General features: G+C 37.8%; 1 protein-coding gene across 1 annotated transcript in view; it reads left to right on the top strand.

Annotated features, from left to right (window-relative positions):
- Nucleotides 1-4,689, top strand: part of LOC116843996 ((11Z)-hexadec-11-enoyl-CoA conjugase-like) — an 18,498-nt gene extending 13,809 nt beyond the window's left edge. The window contains exons 3-6 of the mRNA XM_032815028.1: nucleotides 434-564; nucleotides 1,038-1,243; nucleotides 1,753-1,938; nucleotides 2,908-4,689. Coding sequence (XP_032670919.1) covers nucleotides 434-564; nucleotides 1,038-1,243; nucleotides 1,753-1,938; nucleotides 2,908-3,184 — 800 coding nt within the window. The 3' untranslated portion in view covers nucleotides 3,185-4,689. The remainder of the gene's footprint in view (nucleotides 1-433; nucleotides 565-1,037; nucleotides 1,244-1,752; nucleotides 1,939-2,907) is intronic.
- Nucleotides 4,690-10,527: the final 5,838 nt, after the last annotated feature.

Below are 10,527 nucleotides of genomic sequence, written 5' to 3'. Positions count from 1 at the left end.
ACACGCTTCCGAAATGTTGAAGAAGTGCGAGAATGGGTGGACGAATGGATTGCTTCGAAACAAACATCGTTTTATCGAGATGGTATCGCCCAGTTGCCAGAAAGATGGCAAAAAGTTGTAGAAAGTGATGGAAAATACTTTCATTGAAATAATTTAAATAAATTTTTTACAATAAATGCTTTTTCTCAGTATTTTTTGGGCGGAAACTAAGTTAAGGTCCTAATACTTATTCTTTTTTTAATAGAGCAAAACTTATTATATCTTGCAACTGCTGTATATCAAGAATTAAAATTGAGTTCTTTTTTCTAAATATTAAATTTGTCTTTGAATCGTTTTATAAAATGTCCTCAATATAATCTTGCACTGATTTGTGTTAGTTAGTTGTGCTAATTAGCTTTTGGTGGCCTTTATTTGCTATTCCCTTTTATTATAGTACTTGGCATGCATATGCTAGCTCTTTTTGGCGTGTCCGGCGGCGCACATCGACTTTGGAGTCATAAGTCCTACAAAGCTAAGCTACCACTGAGAATTTTACTGGCATTATTCTACACTGCGGCCGGACAGGCAAGTTTATACTGCAATTTTACACAAAATTGTAAAACTCGTAACTTATTCTCGTAAAACTTGTAACAACTTATGAGTAGATTTGCAATTATATGCGGACTGTATGTCATATGATAACTCGTAAATATCTACGATTTTCCTTTTTTTTATAAGTTACGACTTTACGATTTAATGATTTTCTCGTATATTTGCTTAGAATTGCAGCAATAGTCTTAAACTCGATGCAAATTATTGCAATAATGATTCTTTATGACGGGTTATTTGCAATCAAAATGTTTGCCGCGATTACTTACTCGATAATTTACGAAAAATCAATCTTGTTTTTAAATTTGTAATAAATATTGCATTAAATATTGCATCGTGATAATTATTGTACATCAGTATAAATTTAGGTTAAGCAACAGGATCATACCTATAATTAGATGATAATAATAATGTGAAGAACTTACGTTTGTCTATTTGTTTGCCTCTAGAATTCGATATACAAATGGGTGAGGAATCATTATTTGCATCACAAATATTGCGACACCGACGCCGATCCTCACAACCGTAACCGTGGTTTCTTCTTCTCGCATGTCGGGTGGATAATGATGAAGGAGCATCCAAAACTGCTCGAGAAAAGCAAGAAGCTCGATCTCTCGGACATTCTCTCGGATCCTGTCGTAGCATTTAGCGAGAAGTAAGTGTATTTAGATATTGCTCACCTCATATTGAACATCATATATTCCGCAGCTGATAGATGAGACACTCTAGTAGCACGGAAACCATATAGTAAAATTAATTATCAACTAAGATGTATCCACAGCAAAAGCATCATCGCAAATTCTTTCATAAATTAAATTACTTAATTAATTGGTGTTATCCTAATCCTATATCCTAATCCTATATCCCGTATAATTAAAACTTACACGATAAAACGACTATTAGTCTAGCTAAATTTACGTGGAAACCAGACAAAAACTTGATAAGGACAGAGAGGTTTCTGTAGGAGGTTATTCAGCCAATTGTTTTTAGTTATTCGAATTTTAGTGCAGTTGTTTGTTCAGATAAATATTTTTGGTCACGGTGACAGAGATATTATATCCCGTCAATGAGTTTCTCGTCTGGTCTTATTCAATTACACTGATATTTTTTTCCGTGTACCATGGTGTAGCGGGTTAATTTTTAACTACACCACACACATTTCAGATATTTCTCATTGCTGCAACTCATATTCGGCTTCATCCTGCCTACGATCGTGCCTGTGTACTTCTGGAATGAAATGTGGGACAGGGCTATCATCTCTCAGGTGTTTATACGGTACATGATTACTCTAAACAGCGTAGCGATTTTCAACAGCGTATCCCACGCATGGGGTTACAGGCCGTACAACAGGTATGCGATACTCGCAATGCACACGGAAAAAACAATTCTGTTGGTGCAACCGAATTTTTGGTTGCTCAGAGATTAGACGAATACTCAGCTGTAGGAACGGAAAAATTCCTTTATGAGGCTTCTGTATAGTTCAATTGTTCTCAGTTGCTTCAACCGAGTTCTAATATCGCTGAATGTTCAGACGGTTGCGATAATAGAAATACTAGTTTTCAAAACAAAGATATTGCTTCTGACATTTCATTTTCAGTTGTTTCCTATTCGCTTGCACCAACTGAGATTTTTTTTGCGTTCATGCATAGAGCTGTAAGCCGCGTTTACATGTGACACCAGGATTGAGAAGTGATGCATTACTTGTAAGAAATGTAATATAAATTCAAATAAAAAAAAAAACATGAAAAAACAATAAAGTTCTTGGCAATATAAAAATAATAAATGTAATGTACAATAAAATAGCAAAGAAAAAATAAGTGGGAAATAATGAAGGGAAGTAGATACAGGCAGAAATGCTGTTATTACAATGAAATGTTAAATCTACAAATAAATATCACATCGCTATGTGATTCTCAATAATAATTACAACAATAATAATACACTGATGTAACTTTCGTTGTTAGACTTATGACTTCACTGTAACAACAGTGCTTGTTCTCATTTGCAAGTAAAAAGAAATTATATAACGACACGCTACTTTTTGAATAATGAATAAACGATAATAATCACGAGTTATATTTCAAAATGAGACAGTAATCACAAGATCAATGAATAACGAGTTGCTTTTGTTAACGGCCAACGGTATTATAATAGATCTGTTCTTTTTAGCTGAATTGTCTCAACTGATGCACATAAGTTAAAGAGAAACAAATATATTTTATGTCATCCTAATGACCTCTAATGGTAAAAATTTATTTCTAAGAAAAGCATATAACTTTCACAATTCTATCATAAAACATTCGCACATCACTCTTTCAGGCATATAAGGCCGGCGGACAACAAATTAGTCAGCGCGCTGACATTCGGGGAAGGACAACACAATTATCACCACGTCTTCCCTTGGGATTACAGATCGGGAGAGATAGATATCAGTGCGGTAAACTACACCACGCATTTAATCGATATGTTCGCAAAATTCGGACTGGCGTACGATCTCAAGTTCCCGTCTACGGATTTGATTAGGAAAATCGCGATGTGCAGAGGCGACGGCAGCTACCCTCTAAATTACGAAGTCCCGCTATCGGAGAATATCTAGAATATGCAGAAAGCTAAATCTGGCGAATATGGGGTGATGAAGCACTATGATTTTCTTGGCCAAAAAGTCGCATACAATTTTTTTATTTGGGCGCATTATCATCCAGCAACGGTCAAGACTCTTGTTCTCGGTATTCTGCTGGAATTCGATGAATCCTGTTTCATAAACGACTGAGAACACCGATCGAAGAATTTTAGTAATTCTTTTTATGTTTTTGTGAGTGAGACTTGATTTTGACCGCTCCAGGCTCGTTTTTGATACTTTCCCTGTCATCACGAAATAGCCTAAACTACTTAAAAACATTAGTACGATTCATAGCTTTACTATCATAGACACTTTGGATCATTTTTCATTTTATTTTTTATTCGTTTCCGCGACAGTTTTGTCCAATTTAAAACAAAATGTAATATTAAACTCGTTGCTCCATGACGTTTTTCCAACGCGCGCACAAAAGGTACTGTCAGACTGATCCCCAAAACTTATGACACAGATGTTCGCTCGATATAAAATTTTTAGGTTTATTACTTGAAGGTTCAAGCTTCAAAATGAATATATTCATTCATAGATGGTGTTCCAAAAGAGAAGAATCTAGTTACTCACAGTTACTTTTATGACATACTGTGTATAACTAGAATATTGAGTAGATCAGTGCGCAGAGGACGGGAAGCAGATATCTATACAAATACACATACATCTGAATTACAATTAGAAGTTATCGTTGCTCAACTGAAAAATATGATATATTGGCGATATTTTTAAGTATATAAACTGTTTTCCAGCAAGGACACGTTAAATTATATAAGGCCATTTTATTGATTCATAATTTTATTAGCTACTGCATTATTTAACATCTAAGATGATATAATTTATTATCCTGCATTGTTGGATCGCATATGTCATGTGATTTAACTTCTCATCTAGCATTAAATTACGCAATAAAAATAACACCAGTTCTATTATCGAAAATCAGCATGCTGGCACGTATAACACATACAAATTTGCCGATTTTGCAACAAGCATGTTAGCTCATATAGTAGTTCTCATGCGATTTAACACGAAAAGCACACGATATGCTGTAGTCTTTATCTTGCATTGCTGTAATAATCTTGATTAGTTATTTACAATTTTTATGTTGTACGGAGAAGTGGGAACTTTACATATAAAGTGCCAAAATAGTTACCGATAATCCTTACCATGATAAAATTAAATTAATTGATTAAATTAAATTAATTGATTAAATTAAATTAATTAAATTAAATTAAATTAAATTAATTGATTAAATTAATTAATTAATTTAATTAATTAAATTAATTAATCAAATATTATTATATTGTTATAAAGATAATAAATATAGTTGTAGTAAAATGTTAATCGCAATATAAGGAATAATTATTGTAAGCAACATTATTATAAGTTGTAATTAGTTACACTTAGAATGTTGATCTTATGCCAATAGAGGACTATTGAAATAGGATAAAAAATGCATAAATCTCTAATTATATTTATTTGTCGTATTTTTAACGATTCAATTGTCGATTAAACTTTTATGTATTGTGACGTGGCGGCCCGAGAGGCGCCCGTCACAAGGCGCGACTCCACTCGAAACATTTTTGCGTGCGCTCCGCGTCTCGGGTCGCGAGTATCGGAAGCGAAGCCAAAAGTCATTAAACAAAAAGATTAGAGAAGGTTTGCGAATTAGTCAGGATAGTGGTATAGTCCTCGCGTCCCTAAAACAGTGTGCCCCAAGCTCCCCGCGCTAGGGGAGCTATGTTGCTGGTCAGCCAGGCCGTGTGCCATTGATCGAAACAAGTGATAGTCAGAGGGAGCAACGTCTGGAGAATACGGCGGGTGGGGTAGGACTTCCCATTTCAACGTTTCCAAGTATGTCTTGACCACTTTCGCAACATGGGGTCGAGCATTGTTATGCTGCATCACTTTATAGTGTCTCTCGTTGTATTGCGGCTGTTTATCTTTCAATGCTCGGTTCAAACGCATCAATTGCGTTCGATACCGATCGCCTGTGATTGTTTCAGTCGGTTTTAACAGCTCATAATACACTACACCGAGCTGGTCCCACCAAATACAGAGCATGACCTTGGAGCCGTGAATATTCGGTTTGGCCGTTGACGTGGAAGCATGGACGGGAATTCCCCATGATTTTCTGCGCTTGAGGTTATCGTAATGAACCCATTTTTCGCCCCCAGTCACAATGCGATGCAGAAATCCCTTCCGTCTTTGCCTTTCAAGCAGCTGTTCACAAGCAAACAAACGCCGTTCAACATCTCGGCTTCAATTCGTACGGCACCCAATTTCCTTGCTTCTGAATCATTCCCATGGCTTTGAGGTGTTTTGAAATGGCTTGTTGAGTCACTCCCAATGATCGTGTCAATTCTTTTTGATTTTGACACAAATCTTGATCAAGTAATGCCTCCAATTCTGCATCTTCAAAAACCTTCTCTCTTCCACCGCTATGCCGGTCTTCGACGTCAAAATCACCGTTCTTGAAGCGTTGAAACCACTCACGACACGTTCTTTCACTAATAGCGGCCTCACCATAAGTATTTGAGAGTATTTGATGAGACTCAGCCGCAGATTTCTTCATATTGAAGCAGAAAATTAAAACTTCCCGCAAATGACGAGAATTTGGCTCGTAAACTGACATTTTCAATCGAGAATAACTTTACGATGCAGACACAAATCGGCTAATGTTTCTATGGGGTTATGTTGACAGATGCCTAAGTTTATTGTATGACGTCTATGATTTATTTATTTCGACCACCATTTACCGCTAAAGCCATCTATAGAAAAACGGCGGAAGTAAAGTTGTACACCTAATAATAAAAAGTATATATTTCTATTTAAAAAGCAAAGTTGACCTTGATCTGACCTTTGGCTGCATCACTCAAGGTCAAACTAGTGGTACTTTCTTATGTTCTCCGTCGAACCATATAACTTTTGTTTGAAACATTTTTCTCTACAATGTCGCGTTTACGAAAAATTTGGTAAGCCGGGCGGCCTGGGACACCCTGTATATATATAATTATTTCGGTGTTAATAAGTTAATTTTTTTATGACTAAAGTAACATGTCGCAGACGTATCATACATTGATATCGCAGATTGAATTATACGCGACCGTAGTTATAAAGAGGAAATTAATAGCGTCATACTAGTATGTGGAAGATATGAGGAGAAGAGAGAATTCCTTCCTTATTAAAAGTTAGAAAAATTTTTTATTTGATGATATACTGTTTCTTTTGACAGACAGCAAAAAAGAAAAACAAAATAGTACGAAAGTAGCTTATCGTTCCTCTTCGTTTCTTTTTCAATGGGAGTTTCTTTTTATGAAAGTAAAGAGGAAAGATTAAAACGAAAAATGAAATGGAGTAGAAAAGCCAATAATTTAACGATAATATTTAATCCAATGAAGATCTTGAGGAAATATCGACTGTACTCAGGGTACTTTACAAGAAAAGAACTGGAGAAGCGATTAAAAGAATACTGAAGAATACTGGCCGAATGGATAGCAAACTCCGATGAGAAAACGTCCTCATCTCGATAGAATTGTGACAGATTCGATATGTGACTATTTCTTTACTAAGATTATTTCGATGCAGATATTGATGTCTATTAATATTTATTATATAAAAGAACTCGTCCATTTATAATAATAAATAAATAATAAAAATATTAAATAATAAATCAATAATACGATCAGGAAATATTAATATCTACGTATGTGTATGCCTGGATCTCTACTTTGTTTGCAATTTTTTAACAGGGGAGAGATATTCTTTTTCAACGTTATGAATTACAAATAATAACATACATACATAAACAGAAGGCCATGTCGTATTTTTGGTCTGCTATTTTTCTGTTGCAATTACAACGTCGTATGTCCATATGTTTTACTTTTAACATGATTTATGGTGAATGGCCATGTTATTAATTACAATTATGAAACATATGGAGCCGTAATTAAGTTAATAAGAATTACATGAATATTGATATGTAGGTCCTTGAAAACTTTTATCAGAGACAAATAATCAAATTTTTTTTCTTTCTTAACGCACAAATCTTTTTCCCTTTACTAACACATAACCTACGTCAATGATATTTACAGTAATGCTGTTCACTTATATGTATATTTATATCAAAAAGTTATAAATTCAAGTACACACAGTCCAAGAGAAGTGTTGTTAACTGAAAGACTGTCCATAGCCGAACAAATCGTGTAATCCATGGATTAAATCATCTTAGGCGTTCTACGAGTATATGTTTGCTAATAGCAGTTCAAGTTCAAAGAGGAGTGCGACTGTTGTCTCATGTACGATTAACTTACCCCCAGTTGTCTTGTTAATATTGGGAGTGTGCATTAACTTTAAGGAATTTTTTAGTAAAATTACGGCTTTATTGTGACAAAATGGTTACAAATTGATCATTCAAAATATTGTCCATCACTAGTGTTGCGGATCGGGCGGAACCCACCGCACTGTTTCGGCGAGCAACGCCGGCGGGATCGACAGCCGCCAAAATTCGGCACCAGAGCCGGGTTGCCTCGCTCTGGGAACGATTCTCTCGCCGTCGACCGCGCTACACGGTCTCGCCATGACTCGCGGCGCGGGGCGGCGCGCCTGACTGTGCGAGGCGTACCCGCGAGTAAATTTTGCTTGCGGACGCTATATTAGAGCGGCCGCGGCATACGTAGACCGCTTTGGTAGCACGAGCGATATAGAAGTAGTGTGCTCATTGGCCTTTTGATTGCTGGTGCGCATCAGGTTACTGCCTCAACGAGGTACTCTTTTGTAAAAACTCTCCACAGCTTTTTTGAGTGCGCAAGCACGTTGGGCTATTGCCTTTAGAGTGTCTAAGATACGTTGGCATTTCTCGTACGAGGTATTGGGTCACTCCACGGATCCCCCGGCTTCTCGATACGATCGGCGTTTGAGAGAAAGATTCGAGCGACCACTTCGGATTACTTCGGAGCCTCCAACACGGTGGGGGCTTCCATTCGCGATATCTTCCGGATTACAGATATCGTGTATACGTTCGACAGGGGCAGTACTGTCGCGCTCACGCGATTTATTCGTGTGCCGTGTATGTCACGATTTGGATTTTACGGTCGGTATTTCCTTTCTTTTCGTCCCGTGCAAAGGACTGGGCCAGACCTCCCGGTTTGCCTTCCACTGAAGTTTCTTCCCTCGGACAGTTATTTACTGGCAGGCTCATCGGTCTTATTTGTATCGTGACCTCACGACACAGGCTATCACCGTCGAGGCGTAGCATACGAAAACGACCGAGGTCGTTCTCCTCTTATAGCGCGCATACCAAACCATGTCCACCAGGGAACATAGTCGCAAGAGCGAGCAGATCGCTCCTCACCGCGCTCTACTTATACGGCGACGTTCACATCTACGCCTGCTTAGCGGGGAAACCAGCGGAAGCCATCTTGATCGGCTAGGCATCAGTTGCAGTAGTGGCTCGCGGCGTTAAGAGCAGTCACCCTTCTCCCCGCTTCACGGATCCCGCTCCGTTCAGAGCCAACACAAATCGGTTTGGTCGACTCCTTCATCCGCGCGCTCGCACCGCGAGCGGGCCAGTTGCCTCGCTCCATCGCCGAGGGTGAAAAGCCCTGTCGAGATTACCCGTACCCGCCCCGCGTCGCTTTTTCGGCGCCTGACGCCCCCTTGATGTCTGGCAACCGACGCTCGCTCTCCAACTAGAGCGTCGAGTACGCAACAACTAGCCACTACTTTTTCCCAACTTTCTGATAATAGATGGATTTCATATCGAGAGAACGACACATCTTTTGAGACTATCCACGAATCGACCCATTCTTTGGTATCTTTATAAGAATGGAAGTGCTGCTCAAATAGATCATGAGTCATCGGTCGAAATAGATGGTAATCAGAAAGAACAATGTCTAGAGATTACGGTGGATGTGGTAGGACATCCTAGTTAAGCACTTCTAACGTTTCCTTTACCGGTTTCGCAACATGTGACCGAACATTGTCGTGCTGGAAAATGACTTTGTCGTGTAATTTGGCTGTTTTTGCTTCAATGCTCGGCTCAATTGCATCAATTGTTGTTGGTAGCGTTCCCCAGTGATGGTTTCGTTGGGTTGGAGCAGCTTATAATACACTACACCCAGCTGATCCCACCAAATACAGAGCATGAGCTTGGCGCCATAAATATTCGGCTTTGCCGTTGATGTTGATGATTCTGGCCTGCAACATGATTTTTTACGCTTCGGATTATCGTAGCAGACATCGATCTTATAAGGTCAAATTGTCGCTTCGAGCTCTGCTCTTTATTTTTTACACTATGGCTGGCTGCTGTATATACTATATCTGGACCGCAGGTATTTGCAGAAACATCAAGTTATTCGTTTGGTGTGAGTATCTTTTGAAAGTTTCGGCGATATTCAGTAGTTCAGTTCTTAGCAAAAGCACTGGTGCTATCAATATAACACTGGCACTTTTAAAAGGTGTTTTTTAATTAATGACACTCGTTCTGTGCAGATAGAATTCATTAAACAGAATATCATATTTCTCTACCATTTCACAACAATTTCGTAAATTTATAGTTACTAATTAAAGGTTAGTGAATAGTCACTCACGATACGGTAGATGAGTTGTGCTAGCAATATCTACCGTCATGTGCTTATATATTTGGCCACAAATAAGTCCTTTATTTTGCAAATGACCACGTAGATTTTTAATTAATAATTATTAAAGAGATAGATGCATTATTATGTGCGATAATGCAAAACGCGGTGCATCTCACCTCTTTCTGTATAATTTTTAAAAACATAAGCGATCTAGAAATCTCAATTAAAATTGTATCATGAAGGATCAGAGAGTTACTTATGGCGAATAGTTCGAACCAACAGCGACCGCTGATCAAAAGGCGATCGATTAAACTTACGCGATTGAAAAGAAATTTACGCGAAGGGTTGATTAACTACAAATAAGTACGGAGCTTTCGTTTGTGCGATTCCTGTTTCCGACGTCGCGTCAATTATATAGCGACAGCTCTGCTACGTGTTCATAAAATAGTTAAGTCTAATACGAGGGGCACCTAACTATGGTATAAGAATTCGTCGAGAAATAACAATCCTAAAAACATGGAAGTGATATTAGTTCAAAACTAACAAAAGTAGACGTGCTACATTTTTTCGGAATCTTCTATTTTTTTTGTATCTGACATCCTATATGTCAAAGATCGGAGAAAAAACCCAATTAATTATTTTTCTTGTGTATTTTATTATCTTCCATTTTTCTAAATCTTTATATTTCTCAGTTTTGGAGGATCGTGTACTTGTAGTAATCTGAAATAATAGAAT

This window comes from Odontomachus brunneus, unplaced genomic scaffold, assembly GCF_010583005.1.
Source record: "Odontomachus brunneus isolate Ranch 3 - 2012 unplaced genomic scaffold, Obru_v1 Obru_scaffold_038, whole genome shotgun sequence".
NCBI classification, from domain to species: domain Eukaryota; kingdom Metazoa; phylum Arthropoda; class Insecta; order Hymenoptera; family Formicidae; genus Odontomachus; species Odontomachus brunneus.
This window is presented reverse-complemented; position numbering and strand designations above follow the sequence as displayed.